Source organism: Littorina saxatilis, linkage group LG10 (assembly GCF_037325665.1).
Source record: "Littorina saxatilis isolate snail1 linkage group LG10, US_GU_Lsax_2.0, whole genome shotgun sequence".
In the NCBI taxonomy this organism is placed as follows: domain Eukaryota; kingdom Metazoa; phylum Mollusca; class Gastropoda; order Littorinimorpha; family Littorinidae; genus Littorina; species Littorina saxatilis.
The window spans coordinates 30,532,883-30,555,105 of NC_090254.1; the positions used below are offsets into that span (position 1 = coordinate 30,532,883).

General features: G+C 43.9%; 2 protein-coding genes across 2 annotated transcripts in view; both read left to right on the forward strand.

Moving 5' to 3' along the window:
- Nucleotides 1-15,152, forward strand: LOC138979065 (enolase-phosphatase E1-like). The gene is made up of 10 exons (XM_070351877.1): nt 1-224; nt 3,853-4,089; nt 4,634-4,805; nt 6,344-6,450; nt 6,926-7,123; nt 8,268-10,312; nt 11,284-11,490; nt 11,748-11,940; nt 13,434-13,489; nt 15,072-15,152. The coding sequence occupies exons 2-10, from the start codon at nt 3,873-3,875 to the stop codon at nt 15,150-15,152; spliced, it is 3,276 nt and encodes a 1,091-aa protein (XP_070207978.1). The 5' UTR covers nt 1-224; nt 3,853-3,872.
- The window catches only part of LOC138979010 (uncharacterized), a 27,345-nt gene continuing 20,269 nt past the window's right edge, over nt 15,148-22,223 (forward strand). The window contains exons 1-5 of the mRNA XM_070351822.1: nt 15,148-15,385; nt 16,191-16,339; nt 18,607-18,763; nt 19,013-19,167; nt 21,912-22,038. Of these exons, the coding sequence (XP_070207923.1) occupies nt 15,173-15,385; nt 16,191-16,339; nt 18,607-18,763; nt 19,013-19,167; nt 21,912-22,038 (801 nt within the window). The 5' untranslated portion in view covers nt 15,148-15,172. The remainder of the gene's footprint in view (nt 15,386-16,190; nt 16,340-18,606; nt 18,764-19,012; nt 19,168-21,911; nt 22,039-22,223) is intronic.

Genomic DNA, 22,223 nt, shown 5'->3' on the forward strand with positions numbered 1-22,223 from the left:
CACCCACACACACTCCGCATGCGCACACACGAAGTGAGACAAGAGTTGCCAGGAAATACAAAAACTTCAATGACTCAATCGGACAAAATACACTTTCCCAGAATCGCCACACAAACGTAATGGCGGTAAGTGCTCAGTCCATCGCGACATTGTGAGTGAAAAAGCTCCATTCACCGCATATACTGTTGTTACAGGACCTTTCATCAGTGTCATTATTCGTTTAGGTAAGATCTTGAACTTGTCGTCAAAATGTACTTTTCAAATGACCTACTATGTGTCAATATCTCCCATCGCCCACTGCTAAAGAGCCATGACTAGACAAGCTGAAACACTGATGCACATCAGCGACGAGCGTAAGGCCTCTGTGTCATAGGGTTTTCCTGCGACTAATTTTCAACAGGGAAGTGTTCCTTGCGTTTGCATGAACAATGCACACGCACTGATCATCCTCATGTGAATATTCAGGTTAGTGTTGAACATTTTGCACGCATGTCAAAAATATGTTACTGAAACTATATCCATAGATCGCTGAAGGTTGGTCGGTTATACGTTTGTTTATCGTCCCTAAAACCTATATGAAGATAGCTGCAGCGAAAGTGAAGTCGTGTAGCCGGGCCTAATGCCATATTAAATGTAAAGCAAATATAGAAGACTGAGATGCAATGCTGCAACACGAAATAGCCAATCAGCGAAGCACAGTCCTTCCCGTCTAAGCATTTCGGGTCACTATCTCAGATCTGGCCATAGGATCGACCACTTGGACACATACCCAAAATCAACTGCCTGGCTGCTTCTTGTGAAGAGTGAGTAGGTTTTCATGAATCAATCTGGCTGATGGAAACTGGTGTCCGTTACAAAATTAATTCATGAAAACATTCTCACCCTGCACAGAAACTATCTAGGCAGTCGATGTTTTTGTATGTCTGCAAGTGAAGGAATGATATTTTGCCATGTAAAAGTCTGGACAGATCGGAGAAGGTGACCGAATCAGTCGTGCACACGGCCATCTTACTTTGTAGCTCTTCCCTAATGCTCGTCACTTGTAAGGTCAAGGTCAAGGTAAATGACGTGGTCGACGATCTAAATTTATCGACACGGAATAAGCTCTTGAGCTGACGCTGACAGAATTAATAAATCAAGGCTGTCGGACGGATGTCGAAACTTGCCCAACACTATATCTGTCTACTCGCTGTGTAAGCTGCGAGTCTCAAGTGCACTAACCACCGTTGAACGAAGTTCTGTGAGAGAGCTACAGAAAGTTTACAGACACGGTCCTTGCAGACTGGACACTTAGTGGTGCGTTAAAGTGAGTAGGGCGTATCCCATATGTACAAGCTTGATATGCTTCTGCGTTAACAATCAATAGTTTCAAGTTTTGGCATGGCCAAACACACACACACACACACACACACATACAACCTCATACATATCGCCCTGACATGGCCCTTCGTGGCAAACAAAATAACAAAATAACCTCATACATTTGGGTCAAGTTTTCTTGCGCTGACGCACGCCGATACAACACCCGATATAATAAGAATTTCCCCGTTTCGGGAAAACCTGATTACTCGACCTGCATGTACGCGAATGTTGTTACTTGTAACGATGTTTACACACCGTTTGTCAAGACAGAGGTTCTTTCTTTCTTTATTTGGTGTTTAACGTCGTTTTCAACCACGAAGGTTATATCGCGACGAGTAAAACAGAGGTAAGGAGATTAGCTTAACTTGTTATTACACTAAACCATTCAATATTCTGATAATTTGGGTTGAAGATGCAGTATTTCCTGCATTTAACGTACGTTTTGCTTGTCACTGTGTTAACTGCTTTCAAGAACTCGTTTTCTCCTTGTACAATAAATTACATCAGCTTCCTTTGAATGCGTTTGGCAAACTAGCCAAAGAACTTACAAGGAACTTAGTCGATAAATATCGAGGGGGCCGACAAATGGTTTAAATGTGAAATGTGTGTATATATGGGTGTGGGTCTGAAACAAAAAAACAAACAAACCATGTGAACCCCCCCGGGCCGCACGGCAGGCCGTAGTGTTTGAAAAAAAGGATGTTCTCAAATGGTTCAATTCTCATTTGGTCTGATTCTCAAATGGTACCGGTATACTCCCCCCCCCTGGCCGCAGGCCTAAGATTTAAAAACAAAATTTAATTAATTATTTATTTATTTATTTTAAACATTAAAACAATTAATTAGAGTAAAACAAAACATTAAAACGTTCATAATAAATAATAATAATAAACAAGAATTTAACACACAAAAAAACAAAAGAATAGATTATCCGCCCATGCTGGGAATCGAACCCGGACCGCTTTCGCCGTATCCGAACGCCTTTCCGGACGACTTACCACCACACCACAAACTCTTCATTGCTCCGTCAGTGAAATTAGTGCTATTATACCTAACCGCTACTGGCAGACATGGGCCGGTAACTTCCACATTCTTCCACACACAGCTTTGTCAGTTGTTGAGGCCTTGCAAGGTTCTGACGGCAACAATAATTATTGTAGTTCTCTAAGACTTTATTTCTGTTTGATTTGTAATATGTTGGGAAGACATATTTATCAATTGATCAACAAAATAAAACATAATAAAAAACGACACAACATTGTTAAAATTATTATTGGCCAACGTTGAACGTTTACGAAGGCCTCAATCTTCACGCGCATAGACGAGATTAATAGGTGCTTGATTTTGGTATTTTGAATTACATAACATTAAACCTTTGTTGGGCTTCATGGTCATGGCAACAGCCATAATAATATTACATGATGTATAATATTATATTTCAGCATATGTGAATTACATGTCATCATACCAAACTGTCATACATTTTTATTCCTACATTATTCTGATTGATCACAACCAAACCTACTATCATTGGACACATCCAAATGCAAGCGCCTGTTCTTGACAATTTGCCACTGATCTAAAAATAAAATCAGTGCAATTTCCTGGGTCGGGCTTTGCCACAGACACTCACGGTTTGGCCTGTAGGTAAAATGTACAATGTATTTTCTGATTTGTGCACAAAAGCTTTTATTTTTTATTTTTTAACATAACAATGTTTAATGTCACTGTATGTTTGAAAGACCATGGTCACATTTGTAAAACAAATGTTAAATTAGAAAATAAATAACATTTTGGTTCATGATTTTTTCCTACACCTGTGCTGAAAATAAGAAATAAAAATGTCGGTATATAAGTCACTCAAATACCCTGTGAATGGTTTGAGTTTGTTGCGGTTGACCCTGCACAGTTCGACCTATGATGTTTTTGTTGAACAATTTTGCCGTCACCCCTCCCATAGGGTGACGTATTTCACAACTTCCTGTGTTACACAAACTCAGTGATGACCAATTTTGCCTTCACCCCTCCCATAGGGTGACGGATTTCACAACTTTCTACTGATGAACAATGTTGCCTTCACCCCTCCCATAGGGTGACGGATGTCACAACTTCCTGTGTACACAAACTGATGACGTATTTCACAACAAAATGGCGCTGCCCATGGTCAACCTCGAAACTATCCGTATGAATGGGGGCCTCCTGGCCCCCATAACAAACCATATCACATGAGGCGAGCAAAAGAACGACTGAACTAGCCAACCAAGTAATCTGCTTTCATTAAAAAAAAATAACCGTCATGTCTCAACAACTGTTTTCTTACGATCTATGATGAATGGTTCTGGGCAGTTATAAAGGAAGATGGTTATAACTTCTATATTTCCTTTCAAGTTCATAACGTAAGACGTAATGAAAGTTTGTTAAAACAAAAGTGCAGTAATCTGGAATATTGTTTGACGTGAGGTACATTCATTTAATATATTTAAACAACAGGGTTAACCAGGATCACAAAGATGTCGGACAAGCCGCACATAGGAGGTGTGCGCGTGCTCAGGGGACCTCACTGGGAAGACGGAGACACAGACGGAGGTGAAGGTCACCTTGTAACGGTGCAAGCGTTGCTTAGCAACGGCTTGGTGCAAGTGTTGTGGGACATCGGCACGGAAAGCACGTGCAGAGCGGGACAGGACGGAAAGTTTGACCTGAGGGTCTTTGACACTGCTACTGTGGGTGAGTAAGGTTAAAATATGGTACACCCAATAAGGAGCCATTTTGCGAAAATGTTCCGGGAAATTAAAATGATGTATGTGTGGGTGTGTATGTGTGTGTGTGTGTGTGTGTGTGTGTGTGTGTGCGTCAGTGTGCGTGTGCGTGCGTGCGTGCGTGTGTGTGTTCTTGTTTGCTTGTTTTTGTATTTTCATTACTGTTTAAAAAACCCATAATTATGTGAGGATATTTCACGAGCTGTGATCAACGTGTAGACTATACTACCGTCGGTACTTTCAGATTGTTGACTGCACTATGAATGGATGTTGAATGCGCCTCGTTTCATGTGTTTTCTTTGTTATGGTATGAAGATGAACGCGTTCACAATTCTGCCGAATTTTTCATTTGTTTTGATTTGTTTCCATTTTATTTTTCTCCCTTCATGTTTGTGTACATCCCTAGGGGTTTATCGCGATATCTTAACTCGGTTTGACTTGCTTGACACGTTTGTTTGATGCATTGTTTTCCGTTGCCTAAAAATACTTGCGTTGTCAAATGTAACTTACAGGTGTGCACCACGAAGGCGCCACGTGTGCAGAGTGCAAGGAGGAAGGAATCCCTGGAATTCTGTGGAGGTGCAAAGACTGCCACGGGTATGAACTGTGCTCTCTGTGCTACGCAGACGACAAACATAACATACGTCATCAGTTTCTGCGTATCGACTTTCCCGGGACAGAGGGGTAGGTAACACATGTCTTCTATTAGACAAAGATTGTATTTTTCGGTAGCCAATACGTCGCTTCCATTTCCTGATCAAATCCCACGTCTTCCGATCTCTCATCCAATTGTTCCCATCCCCACCCAAGTATCAGTATTGGGGATAAAAGGGAAGAATTCCACAAACTTAAAAATTCGAAAAGTCTTGGAGTAAGAGTGAATCAGTTATTGGCAAAATAGTTCCATATAAAAGGGGGTGGGGTGAGAGAGGGAGGGGGAATTCTGACAAAAACTCAGTCTAAGGCGAGTTTTTTACCGCTTTAAAAATGTATCACTCCTTGACACTTGTCGGAAAAGTGAAGGCATACGGCTTGGCTCTCAACAATAATACAAAATTAAAAAAATTGGCAATTTCACATGAGCGTAGTATTCTAAACTATTTGTTCCGTTCGAACAAGTTTGCATATTAATATGATCAGCTCAATTTTGTTGTTGTTGTTCTTCTTCTTCGTTCATGGGCTGAAATGCCCACATTCACTCATGATTTTGCACGAGTGGGTTTTTACGTGTATGACCGTTTTCATCCCGCCATTCAGGCAGCCAAACGCCGCCTTCGGGGGAAGCATGCTGGGTATGTTCGAGTTTCTATAACCCACCGAACTGTGACATGGGTTAGAGGATCTTTTCCGTGCGCACTTGGTCTTGTGCTTGCGTGTACACACGAAGGGGGATGAGGCACTAGCAGGTCTGCACATTAGTTGACCTGGGATATCGGAACAATCTCCACCCTTAACCCACCAGGCCTGGGACAGGCTGAACTTCTTTAATCCAGTGTGGGATTTTCAGTGGGGCGACCACTCCCAACCCAGCGCGTCCCCGGGTGGCGGATAGGGGAACAAACTTCAGATATGAAGACCAGCCGCTTGCGGCCGCGGACCAAACTGGCGGTGTTTCCTACCAGGGTGGAGTGGGGTAGCAGGCGGCACTGCTACTCTCTTCAAAATGCTCCATTGCCCTTCGACGGCGCGGGACTCATCCAATGCGATTATGGGCGCATTAAAACCCTAGCTCCGGGTGGGATCCCGGCAAATCCTCCCCCCTGTGCTCTCAGGGTAGGACGTATGGGCCATGAGCTAAGGGTGAGGTAACCCCAACAGAAACCTCGAGTCCTGAAGACGGAGGTACTTGGCTGCACGGCGCACTCTAACAAACCATGGTACCACGCATCAACGCCAACCATGACACCATCAGATAGAAGCGACACTCAAGGCGCTCGCCCACTGAGGTCCCTCCAGGGTGAGGCAGCGCCGGGCTCCAAGCCTCAAAGGAATCCAACCTCAGCTACTGGAGGTCCCTCTCGTCCGTCTTGCTGCGCCAGGGGAAAAAAACACCAGGCGGCCGTGGCCGGGATTCGAACTCACGACCTTCCGATTAAGAGGCCGATGTCCTTCACTACGCCACTGCGCCCGTTTGTTGAATAATAAAATCTTTTAAACGTTGCGTAAGCCGATTATCTCTGCATGCCACTTGAAGTAACTTGACGTTTGCACAATGCACACAGGAAGCTGATGAAGAAACGAAAGATCAGCGTCAGAGTCCGGGCCATGGGACTGTTTCCGGGAGCAAAGGTCACACGAGGAAAAGACTGGAAGTGGGAGAATCAGGACGGTAATAGGCAGAGAGAGAGAGAGAGAGAGAGAGAGAGAGAGAGAGAGAGAGAGAGAGAGAGAGAGAGACAAGACAAAACAATTAAGACAAGACAAAACAAGACAAGACAAGACAAGACAAGATCTTTGTTATCGAGGGTAATAGATAAGCATGTTTTTTTTAATTTAAGAACTATCAGAGCAAACTTTACACATTATTACTTTACGTACCGTTACAAATTTGAAAAGTACTTCACAACATTTTGATTACATGGTCAGTCCGCGAACAAAATACTGACTCAAGAAAGTCATCATAAAAAAAGAGTTAATTTTTAACAAAAGAGAACATCATATCTTATTCATAATGATCGCGACTGCCGAAAGAGGAAAGGACTGACACAGGTTAAAGCCGAGATGAAGATTTCCTTCCTTTGTGAATGGATAAATGAAAGAATGAATCAATCTATCCATCCATCCATTAATTTATGTTGACGTAGGCGGACCAGGGAGCGAGGGTGAACTGATGGAGTTGAAGGATGAACCCAACAGCCACAACAAGAAAAACCTGGCTAAAGTACGATGGCCCAACGGCCAGGCCAACGTCTACCGATTGGCTTTCGAGGGTCACGTGGACATCACGTGCACAGAGGAGGAGGCAGGCGGTTTTTACTACAGAGACCATCTTCCTTGTTTGGGTAAAGATCAGATGACTCACTCTTTTCTATTGTTAATCAATCTGGACCCAGGCTATCTGTTGAGGGGCTTGTTCTTAGTTCTATTCACAGTTTTCTTGTTACTGCATACGATACTGATTATGCCCCTTCTCATTACTGCTGCTGTCACTGTTCTACTAGACGTTCTTATTGATTTTATCTTGTCCGCTTAATTCTATTGATCTTCTTGATTGAATGTGATGCCAGCATAGTAGTAACAATGAAATCCAACCCCACTCAACCTCGTTCACCCTTGTCTGATGGAGGTGTATGGAACTTTTGTTATTTTGTTATGCACTTGTTTCAACAGTTTTGTGCTCCTATAGTATACATGAAAATGGACACTCTTTCAGAATGTCTTATGATGTAAGTACTAAGAATCTTAAACAAATGAGGCAAAGCGCTGTTCAGAGATCTTATAAACAAAGGGAAGTTAGCGCTCTACATGCATACGACATGTGTAATAGAGTAAGTGAGAGTTATTCGGAACCATTCTCCCGGCACTTGAGAGAATAACAAGCATTGAAATGAACAAGCGACTTTCATCCTCAAAAAAAGATGATCGCCACAAGCTCATGTGTTCACCATTCTCCAAGGCACTCCTTATGTACACAGTCATACACAAGAACCAGCTCAGTTGGTAGCGCGCTGGCTGTGTAGCCAGTTGGTCGCTATCAGCGTGGGTTCGATCCCCACGTTCGGCGAGAGATTTATTTCTCGGAGTCAACTTTGTGCAGACTCTCTTCGGTGTCCGAACACCCCCGTGTGCACACATGCGCACGAAAAAGATCCCACGTTCACAGCGAAAGTCTCAGGGCTTGGAAAACACGAAGACACGCATGCATCATCTCTCGTCTCTGATTATCATGATCGTATTTCGATTTCGATACTTTGACGAGACAAACCCAATGCTGGTGTGTCGAAGAAGACAGCCACAGCGGGCTTGTTCGAATCAAAGTATCACACCATATCTTTAGCGTATTACCAATACCTGTCCCAATATAGACCAGTTGGTCTAAGAGGACGTTAAACCCTAATAGTCAGTCAGCTTTAATTCCTGACCGGACAATTTCTTATGATGTAAGAATTTCCGAATTAAAACAATTCGTTGCTATTGTTTCACCAGATACACTCGACTTCACAACACTGACAAACAAGGAAATGTCAGGAAAAGAGACAACAAAAGCTGAGCCAATGGCAGGGCCAACACTCAAAGAAGACACAGACACGTCTTCAACCATCAGCAACAGATCAGCTTGTGGATATTTACTGGAGACGACATCAGCTAGACCTGATCCTGCAAGCATCACCATGGATCACGGAAACCACTCAGCATCAGACACGCGGTATCCCACCACAGCACGCTCATTACTCGTTGATGAAACTTTGGCTGGTCCAAAAAGCGCAGTCATGGAAACAGCAAGAGACCAAGAAACTGGAGACACCCAAGAGACAGCAGAGATTGAGACTTCAGCTTTCTACCTGGGAGATAACGATAGAGACAATCAAAGTCCACCGGCAGTCATTGTGAGGGCCATCGTGACAGCGTCTGCTGCATACAGTTCTCAAGGACAGAGAGGGGAACCTACCACCAGGGAGACCGGTGTCTCAGCCCAAGACTGGCAGAGGGAAGACCATCAGACGGAGTGCAGCAAGACTGAAGGCGGAGAGACTCTGCAACCTGAGCTGTCCGTTCTCCTGGAGGTGGCTCAGGACAACGCCAGTGACGACAGTGACATGGATGTTGACAGCCTAGACATCTTCGATGGCGTCGACTCTTTGCTCAGCGTTGGGGCAGTAGAACCTGCAGAAAGGATAGCCGAGAGTTCTCCATGGTCATCTAGTTCAGGTTCAACTGACGGACTAGAAGCAAACGATGTTTTGCCGTCATTACGAGCACGCCCCTTTGGAGATGAAACAGAACGTGGCGATGCTGGTGAAGACGAAGTGACTGCTAGAGATTCTGCTGCGGCTGAGAAATGCCTAGGGGCCGAGATTGAGGATTTGGTAACATTACATCAATCAGGCACTTCTTCTCCTAAGCAAGCAACGGAAAGCTGTGCACAAGAGGCACAACAACTCTACATAGGAACAGAGTTGAATGAAGACACAAAGTCAACTGACTCCGAAGACAGGTCACAAGAAAGTGGCTATGTTTCCAGGGCATCACTGCAAATGGCAATTTCACTAGTGTCTCCAGAAAGATCACTAGAAAGCACGTGTCTTGAAGACTCGGCTCTTTCACCAGCATCCACTTTTGATCAAGAAGGCAGCCTTGATGAAGAAGTGGGAGAGGAAGCGGCATCAGATTCTGAGATGGGACAAGAAAGTTCAAAAGCCAAACAAGTAGAATGGAGAGGAGAGTCCGAAGAGGCAATGGAAGCAGAGCTCCCTTCACAGGAAGGCGATGATTCCTCAGACACTACACACACTGCAGCTACAGCTTCAGATAACGTCAAGAAGGAAGCTTTGAACAATGAAAGTTCTTCAATACTTACCGACCCTGGCTTTACATGCGAAACAAAAGAAACACCTTCAGAAGAGAGGGAAGAGGGTAGAGCGAGCAGACAGACATCGGAAGATTGTCAAGGTTTGGCAGATGCAGCAAGTTTCGGTACAGCTGAGGATGGTGCAACCCCTGGCAGAGATGATAAAGAAGAAGACAGCGATGAAGACAGAGATGACACGAGCATGACGGACACACACTGTTTGGACGATGAACAATCAACAGTACCAGACGCAAAAGACGATCGAAAAACTGAAACAGATAGCTCTCTGAAAGCGGAAGAGGCAGAAGCAACAGTAAAAGCACAAGAAAAAAATACTCACACTACACACGGCGAATCAGCAACAGAAGCTGAAAATGAAAAGATGTCCAAAATAACAGAACTGGAAGGAGCAGAAGCAGCACTAGCACAAGAAAAAGAACCAGGTGCCGTAAGGGAAGATCTGGCAACATCCGCTCCAACAAAACTGGGAGCAACAGCAACAGCGGACGTGAAGTCAGAAACAGTCTCCGTTCCGCCTACCGACCAAAGGGAAGAAATCACAAATGAACCATACGGCACAGGGGATTACAAGATCGGAGACAGAGCGGTGATCGGTGTGCCCATGGAAACACTGAAGGATATGCAACTGGACTTCGGAGGTTTCACGGCACGTATGCTCCGGGTGAGTACTCGTCTGCAGAATTCCCCACAATTACAACACAATGTATTGCTTATGTGATTTTCAGGTGCCCTACTCGAAATATTACTGATGCTAGAAAGAAGGTAAAAATCGTCACATGGCCCATTATTATAGACGACATTTTGACAATTTTGCATTGTAAATACTAGGTTTTGTTCTTCTCAACAATATCCCATCTGAAGTAAGCTGAAGTGGGCACTTTTTATACATTACATAAATTACTTGTTCTAAAATGATAAATGAACTAAACTCGGCAAAAAACCGTATTGCACCCCAACTAATAAATTCATTCCAGAGTCATTTTCTTCAAACTGTCTATGCCGTAATTAAACGCCGTCCACTTGGCTATCTGGCACACTTTTTGGATCAAAGATTTTTAGCAGGGGTCACGTGACCGCCGCCGAAGTAAGGGTAACCCCAAAATCGACCCCACAAAACGTAAGGTGCCAAATAAAAAATCAAAAAAATTCAGAATAGGCGCAACTTGGCGACTTTTACATTCGAGAACAGAACAGGTTGTTTTGTTCTGCTATCTTACGTATTCCTTGTGTTATGTCATTTTCACCGATGCAGGTGTCGATCGCATGAGCGGTCGAAAACGAGAGGTTAATGCGTCAAATTTGAGGGGTACCATGACAAAAAGCGCTGTATTCCAGCAAAGACCTGATTGATTGCTTGGAAACTTTCAGGATCCTATTTCAACATACGAAACGTACTTCGGGTAAAATTTCGTATCGTTACATATATTTGTTGAGATGTAATAGACATCTCTGATCTGAAAATTGTGCTAGATAGCCAAGTGGATGGTCTTTAATGAAATAGAAAGTTTGAATGTCTTTGTTGGGGTTCGAGAATGGATGCAATTATTTTTTTGCCGAGTGTATATAATAATGTTTCATTAAAAACAAAAACTAAATCGATCACAGATACCATATTTCTCATTGTGCTTTCAGAAAATCGGGCAGGTAGGTGTGGTGACACGACTGAAGCCCCCGGGCACAGTGGGCCTGAGACTGGGCAAGGTGGTGTTCAGGTTCAACCCTGCCGCCTTGCTCAAGGTGCACAGGTACAGCACGGGCGACACGGTGCGAATCAAGGACGACCTCTTCAACCTGCGCGTCTGGAACGAACGTCTGGGATGGAGGTCCAGCATGGACCGGGTAGGATTTCCCCTGTAATCAGCTTTCGTCTGATGTGTCATTCATACTGATGTTAGGATTTGAAAAGGCATATAACTTGATTCGCCGTTCATGTTAAATCATCTTAGTTGGGTCGACCTTTCAACGATGAGGTCTAAGATTTACTGTATTTAATTAAGCAATGTCTGAGGAATGTGAAGAGGTAAACACATATAGCTGGGAAAATATCAGTTGTCTCCTCTACAGGAACCGCATTATGTATCATTTATTTTTTTCAGACTGCCGGAAAAGTAGGGCAGGTGACCGAAGTGGGCAGTGACGAGGACCTGACAGTGAGTTTCGGTGACAAGACCTACAACTTCTCCCCTGCCTGCTGTGACCCTGCCCCGGGGTATGCAGTGCAGTCTATCGGTGGACGAGGGGCCTCTGGTGGGGACGACTCCACTCAGTCTTTCTTGGGCGGCTCGTCTTGTGAGTAAAGGGCAAACGGCGATGAGCTTCTTGTAGCTGTAAGCGGTTTTGTGGGATCAGAAGTCTGTTGTGAGGTTGTTTTTGGTCTGGACAAGGGACTGTGCTGTACAGTCGTTCCGTCTGGACAACAACTCTGCCGAGTTCTTTCTCTGTGGGTCTTCCTGTGAGTGTAGGGAAAGGTTGCTTGCTTAGGGCTGAACATATCTATAGACTGGTTCAATAGTATGACACTGGGCAGTGCCTCTTGTGTGGACTAGAAACCCACTGTGTCTTTCCTTGGCGGGTCTTCCTGTAAAAACAGGAAAAGGGTGCTTGCACGTACAGCTATGGATTGGTTCACAATGACAACGGGGAAAGGGTGCTAGCACGTACAGCTATGGATTGGTTCACAATGACAACGGGGAAAGGGTGCTAGCACGTACAGCTATGGATTGGTTCACAATGACAACGGGGAAAGGGTGCTAGCACGTACAGCTATGGATTGGTTCACAATGACAACGGGGAAAGGGTGCTAGCACGTACAGCTATGGATTGGTTCACAATGACAACGGGGAAAGGGTGCTAGCACGTACAGCTATGGATTGGTTCACAATGACAACGGGGAAAGGGTGCTAGCACGTACAGCTATGGATTGGTTCACAATGACAACGGGGAAAGGGTGCTAGCACGTACAGCTATGGATTGGTTCACAATGACAACGGGGAAAGGGTGCTAGCACGTACAGCTATGGATTGGTTCACAATGACAACGGGGAAAGGGTGCACGTACAGCCATAGATTGGTTCACATTGATATTGGGCTGTGCCGTACAGTCTATGTCTGTGCGTGCAGTCTCTCGGTGACCGAAGATCCTCCCGCCTTGAATCTGAGCCTTTCCTCGGAGGGTCTTTATATGAGTAATAATTTGTAAATGAGATTTTTCTAAAAATTGCATTTTCCGAGGAGGTTAAACAGCAACCGAAACAACGCTTTCATCTTTGACACTGACACATCTTGTTCCAAATACATCGTGTCAAGGTATTGTTCATCAGTGTTGGAAATACATTTTAACATTTGAAGATATAACGGTTTTAAACATAACACTTGTCAGGTACAGAAGTCTCTCCTTTGCCAAACTTATAAAAGAAAGACTCAGAAAAAATTCAGCACTCGGCATAATCATGAGTGTTATTGCCCGACCCACTATCCATTTGTCATATTCAGCGAAGATACAACAAGACTTGTGAAGTATGGAAACACGTTTGTTGGCCCACAGTGACATTTGAATTCTATGTGACGGTTCATTGTTAGATTCGACGTTTCACAGTGACATTTGAATTCTATGTGACGGTTCATTGTTAGATTCTACGTTTCACAGTGACATTTGAATTCTTTGTGACGGTTCATTGTTAGATTCGACGTTTCACAGTGACATTTGAATTCTATGTGACGGTTCATTGTTAGATTCGACGTTTCACAGTGACATTTGAATTCTATGTGACGGTTCATTGTTAGATTTTAATGCCACCCTCCGCCTCCCGGCCCACCACCACTTTTTGGCCACGGACACTGTCAGGCTTTTACACACCCTTTCGTTTAAACACTTACCGCTAGGTGCCCTCCATAAAGAGCGAGCATTTTTCAAAGAATTTATTTTTGCGTGGACAGACGGATTTCTATCAACAAAAATCGGAAGCCTCGTTATGGCGCTAGACCTAACTTTTAACATGTAAATAATACATTGACAGCATTTTACATAAACATTGTTAAAACACCAAAGAATTCTTTTATCATCAAAACAAAGTCAGTACAGTTCGAAGTTTTATCAGTTTGAAGGTAGGGAGCTCGGATGTACGTCAAGCAAACTGAGTGCATGGGTTGACTGGTGTACGCAACTTGCAGCTCTTTTGATTGATGACGGGGAAGTGGGATACCGAAAACGATACAACTTTGGCTTTTTGAAAATGCTGGTCGACTTAGATTTCAACCATTTGATACTGTTAGTTGTTGTGTCTGTGTAGATTGAGTAGGTAAAAGGGGGTAATTTGGACACCCTAAGAACTAGACTGGCCCATAGAAGTCGGTAAGCAAAGACGGTGGGGTTATATCTCAAGATTCGGGTTAGACCTACACATATATATATGCAAGTGAAATAAAGGATCTTATGTGTTTTGTCAACACACGGACTTTTTTTCTTGAAATTTAAAAAAAGTTCAAATTGTTCGACTATAGTCGGGTAAATTGAACAGGGTAAAGTTCAAATTAGCCGAACTCATTTGTATGGGTATCAAACCCAAGCCCGACTATCTTTCATTGCTGCCAGAGCTTTCTTCGTGTCTTCTTAAGACCATTTCCATGACTGAAAGACCAGAGAGTAGAGATATTGCAATTTTCTAACATCAATACTCAAAAAGTTAGACATCAAGCTGAGCGACATTCAGCTAACATATTCTAAAAGTTCTTACCTGCCACCCGTTGTTAGTCGTTGCGCCATTTTTTTCTTATACAAACGTCATTGACAAATACCAGTAACGTAAAAATACAGTGACATAAAAAATTGTTACACGAACTATTAAAATATTCGCCTTGTTCAATTTACCCCCTCCCCTGTTCAATTTACCCCCCCCCCCCCGCCTTACCCTATTTATTGCGCGCACACGCACGTTAGCCTACTTCCGCGACAGGGACATTATTGCATCAAATGAGCTGCATCTTACCATTGCCCAAGCAGACTAATTTTCCGATAACCGCTAGTTTGTTTGAAGTCGCCGCCACTCGGTTTGTGTCCCTATGATCAGTCATTTGTTGTATTTTTGATTCAGAGGTACACAATAACATGCTATTGCAGATACAGAGTCGCATTGAAACCACAAACTGTCGACTACATTCATCACGTATGTAAAAAAAGGAACGTTTGTCACACAGGGCCACGACGGCTCGGGGGTTGAGAGCTGGTGTGCGGTTCACGCATGCTAAATAGCTATTCAAGCGAACTGTGTCATTTATTACTGTTAAATGCTATTGCAAAGTGGGTTCCATAAGGTTAGAATTGTTTATTTTGTGGAATATTCCATCGTTCTGTGAACCTCATGTGAGGCGGGGTGGAGCTTTAAGATCTGTTCAGTTTCAGAGCTGCCAGTTTTCATTTTTCAGTGCGTGAGCATCTCGCGCGTTTGGGAGGAGGAGGAGGAGGAGGAGGAGGAGGAGGAGGAGGAGGAGGAGGAACACGCATAAGACTCAGCGATCTGCTTGGAATGGGAGGCCAAGGAGGTCTTGGCAGACTAGGTGGCCTGGGAGGCCTAGGAGGCCTCGGTGGTCTCAGCAGCCTTATTGGCACAGGAGGCTTGGGAGGCCTAGGGACCATCATGACGCCCGACGAGAGCAAGGAGGAAGGGAAGCTGCAGGCCGCTATCGCACAGGGAGACACTGTTAAAGTCAAGGAGATGTGTCGCGCAAACCCAGCTCTGGTGAGGATTGTTGTCATCTGCATGGATCATTTCAGGCATCTTGGTACTTTGTTTTTCGTAACTGTCTTCAAACCCCACTGATCAGGGATTTGTGTTTTACGCTAAATCGGTTCCTGGCACGGAGACCATTAGCATTTTTTAAATGGAATAATTTTTCGGGAGGGCCTGTTAAATCGGTCTTCATTTAAACTACTAAATGTCAAGACAACCCCTCCCCCTTACAAAGCGGCAACGCGCTAATGGCCCGGGTCACCAGGTAAGCAAGTGAAGTACTTCATGTCACTAGATTCACTTCGCTGTGGACACCCGTCTTTTGCATGTGTGAAATTTTACGTTGAAAATATGCTCAAAATTCAGGAAATTATAGAATGGAAATCACTTGTAAAATACCGCAGCCACAGTGCCAACTCAACATTTTTTGAAACGCAAAAAAGGACGTCATCAAATAGTGCTATCCTAAAAAACGAAGAAAAACGAAACAAGCGAATTCCCCCCAATGCATTTATTTTCATAAAGATCTTTTTTATTTTTTATTCTATTTTTAGAAATGCTTATTATAGACCCAAACACTGACACACACACATACACACACATGAATCGGGAGACGAAGCCTTCGTTAAATTTGTCTGTCAAGTGAATGTAAAAAGGAGGAAAAAGGAAGAAAGAAGGAAGGAAGAAAAGAAGGAAGGAAAGACAACAAGCAGTACCCCGAAACCTAAATGAAGCAAATTAGGTTATCCGTGTCGCGTACGTATACACGTGTTCTTGCAGTGAGTTTATTATATGCAAACATTTCTTCTTTCAGATAAATAAAGCTCACAACGGCTTAACTCCCTTGATAGCGGCTAGTCACCAAGGCAAACGCAAGGCGGTGGTGGCGCTATTAGACATGGGCGCTGGCATTAACATCCCGGGAGACAACGAAGGGGCGGCTCTGGGGGCTGCCTTGGATGCGTAAGTAACACACTGGACCAAACCTTTATTGATACCATCATTTTGTGTCCCATTTTAACGTAAGATGAAAAGAAAGCTTTTTGGACAAAACATGTTAAATCTATTCAAATGGACGCTCATACCAAAAAGGGCCAAGAGCCACAGGGTTAGGCACTTAAAAATATCCAGTTATTATTATTATCATTATTATTATTATCATTATTATTATTAAAAGAAAAGGAAAAGAAGCCAGCTGTCATGATGCAGGGTTGTGACATTAGGCTACATTTGTTTCACATTCTAGCAGCATTGTATATATACTCTCCCCAAAAAAGAAACTTGACACAGGTAAACATTGATTTTTTTCCCAATATGTTAGAGGAAAGCACCAAAATTCAGTTTGAAGATTGTCAGTTACATTGTTGCTAACCACTAAACCATTGAACCAAGACTTTACTGGGTGGTCGCCCTTTTTTTGAATTGCAAAAATATTGTCTGCACAAAAACCATGTGCATCGCGCCATGATGTTTCTTTTTTCAAGTTTCTTTTTTGGGAGAGGCACCCCCGGAATTTGCGTAGCGGTATTGTGAAACGTTCACGGAGCTGTCGCACCCTGATATACCGATGATATACCTGAGCCCGTGTGGTGACTCTAAGTCGGACTGACCTTTGTCTGTCCTGTACACTTTAAGTGGCATTTAAGCGGTTCCATAGTGCACATACAGTTTGTTGGGACACACCAAAATGCCTTGCAACATCTTCATTAGTTGAACCTGACAATATCATTATGGCACTGGGCTTCAGTCAGTCGTGGCATTTTCTGCACCTTGCAGGCGCAGGGAGTGTCACAGAATTGCGGTTGATATGGCTTTCTCATCTCTTTTCGTGCAGACAAGATGTTTGCAATTCAATAAAAGGACGACCACCTAGTGAATTCTCGGTTCAATGATGTTTATTTTGTGGTTTAGTGGTTAGCAACAATGTAACTGACAATTGTTAACCCGTGATTTGTAAAAATGTAAAACATGTAAAATGTTTTACAAATCACGTAAATGCGCCCGATATTTTCTTGTCATCTCCAAAGTCAAGGGATCTATTAGAATTTTCTTATTTTTTTTATTCATTACTTTATTGTCCCATCGCTGGGAAATTCGGGTTGCTTCCTCCCAGTGGAAAACTAGCAGCAACAGAGTCGCGCTACCCCAAAGTCAAGGGATCTATTAGATTTTTGTTCTCTTTACTTTACTGTCGAATCGGTGGGAAATTCGAGTCGTTTCCTCCCAGTGGAAAGCTAGCAGCAACAGAGTCGCGCTACCCCAAAGTCAAAGGATCTATTAGATTTTTTTCTCTTTTTTTTTCTTCTCATTACTTTATTGTCCCATCGCTAGGAAATTCGGGCCGTTTCCTCCCAGCGGAAAGCTAGCAGCAACAGAGTCGCGCTACCCCAAAGTCAAGGGATCTGTTAGATTTTTTTTAGAATTTTTTTCATTACCTAATTTTGTTCCATCGCTGGGAAATTCGGGTCGCTTTCTCCCAGTGGAAAGCTAGCAGCAACAGAGTCATGCTACCCCAAAGTCAAGGGATCTATTAGATTGTTTTCTCTTTTTTTCCTCATTATTATATTGTCCCATCGCTGGGAAATTCGGGTTTGTTTTCTTTGTTGTGCTAAAAATCGTAATATTTTATCTATCGGGCCCAAACCACCCCCCACTACCCAGCATAGAGGTTCTAAACAACAAATATTAATAATAATAAAAGGCATGTATTACTTTGTGGAATGCGATATTTTTACATTTTTACAAATCGCGGTTTTAGGTTCGACGTCATTTGTAAAATGTTTTTACATTTTTACAAATCACGGGTTAACAACAATCTTCAAACTGAATTTTGGTGTTTTCCTCTAACATATTTGAAAAAAATCAATGTTTACCTGTGTCAAGTTTCTTTTTTGGGAGAGTATAGATAACCGCTGTTCGTATTAAACAAAAAAAACAAGCACGGTTACAAAACAATACGATACAGTCGCTGATCTTAGACCCAGCGATCTTTTAAGTGTACATACAGACGAACACTTATAATACAGAAAATAAACTTATCTGACAAATTGTCCAGAAGCTCGTTCGGAAGACACAAGCGAGACTGAGACAATACTAGCTGTGTAACAATGAACTTGCCTTTCTCAAACATCCTAAATGGAGAGCGGTCTTTTCTCATTTACACTTCCGGAAAAGCCTTTTAAGAAGTTGGTCTTTTCGTTGTCTTGAAAACTGTGTTTGCTGTGTTTCAGAAAACAGGAAGATATTGCTTTGCTGCTGGTAGAGTATGGGGCCGACGTGTGTCACAGGAACGGCCTGGGGAGAACACCGCTGCACCAAGCTGTGTACAACAGGCTCAACGAGGCGGCTCAGGTCCTCATCCACATGGGGGCTGACGTCAACGCGCAGGTTAGTTCTGCACTGTTGAAGGAATGATCTCTTTAGATGAGCCTTTTCTCGCAGTAGTATGCAACTTACTTTATGACCAAAGGGAACGAGGAGACTGAATTCAGCTAGATCACACAAAGTGAGAACTGTATCCAGACGATAAGGACAAAAAGTGTCATTGGTTTAAGATGCTTCGAGCACGTTCTTTTTGTTGTTAGCATTTTTGGTATTGTTTTGTGTGTGGAGATTTGACGATAACGATATGTTCAGGACAAATACGGGGACACACCGCTGCATGACGCCATCACCAGACACAACGCGGCCATGGTGGACCTTCTGCTGCAGCTGGACAACATCCGGGTCAGGACGGTCAACAGGAAGGGGTATTCTCCCCTGCAGCTCGCCTGCAAGGTTGAAAATGCTGAGTGAGTCACGCGCTACTTTTTTGTTTAATGCAACGAGCACAAATGGAGGACCCAGAACACAAGATTTGTTTTGATACCACAAAAGGAGCACACGCTATCTAAAGTTATTGCTCGGTATACATTTTTGGCTCATCTGTTCAATCAGTAAGTCATAGTGATGAACAGTGTTTGGGTGCATGGTCAGACAGACTAAACGTTGAGGTTTATTTGGATGTTTTTGTACAAGCTAGATCTTTAAAACGTCACTCACTTCCATGGTTTGATAACCTTCACACATCGACCAAATCTGGGTTGACCCTCGTAACATTTCAAGGTGGACTCCAGTTAAATTTTAAGGTCGAGTTTGGGTAAAATAAAGGACAATTATCATGTTCTTGAATGATTTTGAAACCAGGGCATCGTGTAAGGAATCTGTGCATGTACTCTGTGTGTGTGCTTAGCGTGTGTGTTTAGTACTCAGAGGCAAAAGAAACGCAAATGCTGCAGTGAAGATGGGTTACCCATGAATTTTAATGTCGAATTAATTATTTCGGGTTAACAATAACAAGGAAACGAATTGACTGATACAAAAACCACACGGAAAAGTGTATTGGTATGAGAGCATGACGTGCCATGTTCCACCGAACACTGTTTGAAGACTGTTGAAAGTCAATAGCGTGTTGCTCCTCCCTGGGCGTTGATGACTGTGGCGCACCTCCGGTACATGGAGAGGACGAGGTGATTAATTTGCTGCTGAGGGACCTGAGCCCACAACTGGGACACGGCAGAACGCAGTTCTACTACTGTGCGGGGTCTCCGGGCAAGGGCATTAATCCTTCTTTGCATGATGTCCCAAAAGTGTTCGATTGGGTTGAGATCCGGAGATCGAGCAGGATGAGGGAGAATGTTCACGCTGTTGTGACGCAACCTGTCCTGGGTAGCACGTGCAGTATGGGGACGGGCATTGTCTTGCTGGCACAGGCAGTTCCGGTACCTCTGGACAAATGGAACCACATAAGGACGCAGGACTTGATTGATGTAGCGATCTGCATTGACACCATTCCCACGACCTTGGCCGACGTTCTGAAAGACGACAGGTCCTACTCGCTATAATTGACACCAATGGCGCCCCATATCATGACGCTGGCACCTCCCCATCGATCATGCTGCAGGATGTTATTGTTAGCAAACCGCTGTCCAGGTCTTCTCCAGATCCGGACACGCCCATCGCCAGGTTCCAGGCAAAAGCGCTTCTCGTCCGAAAAAATAACCCTCCGCCAGTCCCGATGGCGCCAGTGGGCATGCTGCTGGGCCCAGGCTAGACGATCCAGGCGATGCTGAGCTGTCAAGACAGGACGTCGAGCAGGACGCCGATTTACCAGGTTCTGCCCACCAAGGCGTCGGCGTAGAGTTCTGGCACTGACGGGTTGTCCATGCACCCCGAATGTGTTACGGGCTGTGTTGGCGGCAGTTTCGAATGCATCTCGCTGGTGTTGATGGACAAGATGGCGATCTTGTCGGGCTGTTGTTACCCGGGGTCTGCCACGTCCAGGTAAGTCGCAGGTACTGTTAGTGGCATGAAAACGTTGCTGCAGGCGATAAACCGTGGTGACATTTGCTCCAAATGCCCTAGCAACTTGCTGAACTGATTGTCCCGCATCAAGTCTCCCGATCGCCTGGTGGCGCTGCATCGCGCCTGTGTCGCAGAAATGAATGTTGTAAACAGTTTTGTGAGTACGGTACAGCTTGCCTGAACACTCTGAACACGAAAAGCTGCTTTTCCACATTGTGCATGTGCTGAAAGTGGTCCCCATGACGGTTTGGGATCCCCGTCAACAAGACCTCACGTGTGACCCAGATAACGGCAAACACGGTTCTGACAAGATAAGACCGCTAAAACAACACGTGCAGAACATGCTAGTATCATGATTTTCTTTTTATTTCAAGTCCATAAAGGTTTAATTAACGCATCCTTTATTTGCGTTTCTTTTGCCTCCGAGTTTATATGTGTGCTTATAGTGTGTGTGTGTGTGTGTGTGTGTGTGTGTGTGTGTGTGTGTGTGTGTGTGTGTGTGTGTGTGTGTGTGTGTGTGTGTGTGTGTGTGTACCCCCGTTTCCACAGGTTTGGTTGCCTAAATCACCATAAGGCAACCATCCACACGTGGATGGCAACCTAAACTCTGGATGGCAACCTAATTGTGTGGATGGTCGCTTCATTTAACACCGTTAAATTGACTTTTTTGACGGAAAGAATGTCATAACAATGTTCAAAATGACATTCTTTCCGTCCTCTATAGGCGACGAAATAGGTCAAATTTTGTGCATTTTTTAGTGCAAAATTCTTCGATGCCGGAGCGAGTACTGCACCCAGTGCTGTTGTAGTGCAAGTGCACTAGAAAGGCACCACACCCAGTGCCGCCTCTTAGGTAACCATCCACACTTTAGGTATGTGTGTGTATTTGTAACAGCAGATGATTCATGTTAGGTATAGTTTGGTTGAGTCGTATGAGTATTTGCTGTTCCTGTTAAAAACATCACGTAGAACAAATGCAAAGTATAGGTGGGATATATGATAGTAATAATTGCAAAATGAGCGTCATCGTGAATACATAATAATGCATGCATGGGTAATGACGAATGGGCATTCAATGTTAAAAGTAAACTCATCGTACCTGGGCTCTTTTCATGCGCCCACACAATTAATGTGTTGTTGAAGTGCTGTGCAGTCAAAGCAAGTGAGAGATGTGTGTGTGTGTGTTCCACAGGATGGTGGGTCTGATCCTGGCCAAGGACAGTAGCAACGTCAACCAGCTGAAGGAGAATGACGTGGCCGCCATACACATCTGTGCTCAGGACGATTTCCTCGAGGGAGTTCGTCTCCTCGTCGCCCTTGTGAGTAGTGCTTGGTCATTGTGAGAAACGAGAAACAAGGGAAACAAGTCTATAAGAATACACAAGAGGAATAATTCCATCGAAAATTAAAATCAGAACATTTCACTAGAGTTGAACCTGGTAAAAAGATATCTCACAGGTTGTCGACGTCCACCAGTAGGTCATGTTCTTGCTTGTGTAAAAAC

Excerpts from the sequence above, each read along its gene's own strand:
- LOC138979065 (XM_070351877.1), top strand. The coding sequence starts at position 3,873 with ATGTCGGACAAGCCGCACATAGGAGGTGTGCGCGTGCTCAGGGGACCT. Across the intron at positions 10,313-11,283 it reads TCACGGCACGTATGCTCCGG|AAAATCGGGCAGGTAGGTGT; the intron begins GTGAGTACTCGT and ends TTGTGCTTTCAG. Across the intron at positions 11,491-11,747 it reads GGAGGTCCAGCATGGACCGG|ACTGCCGGAAAAGTAGGGCA; the intron begins GTAGGATTTCCC and ends TATTTTTTTCAG.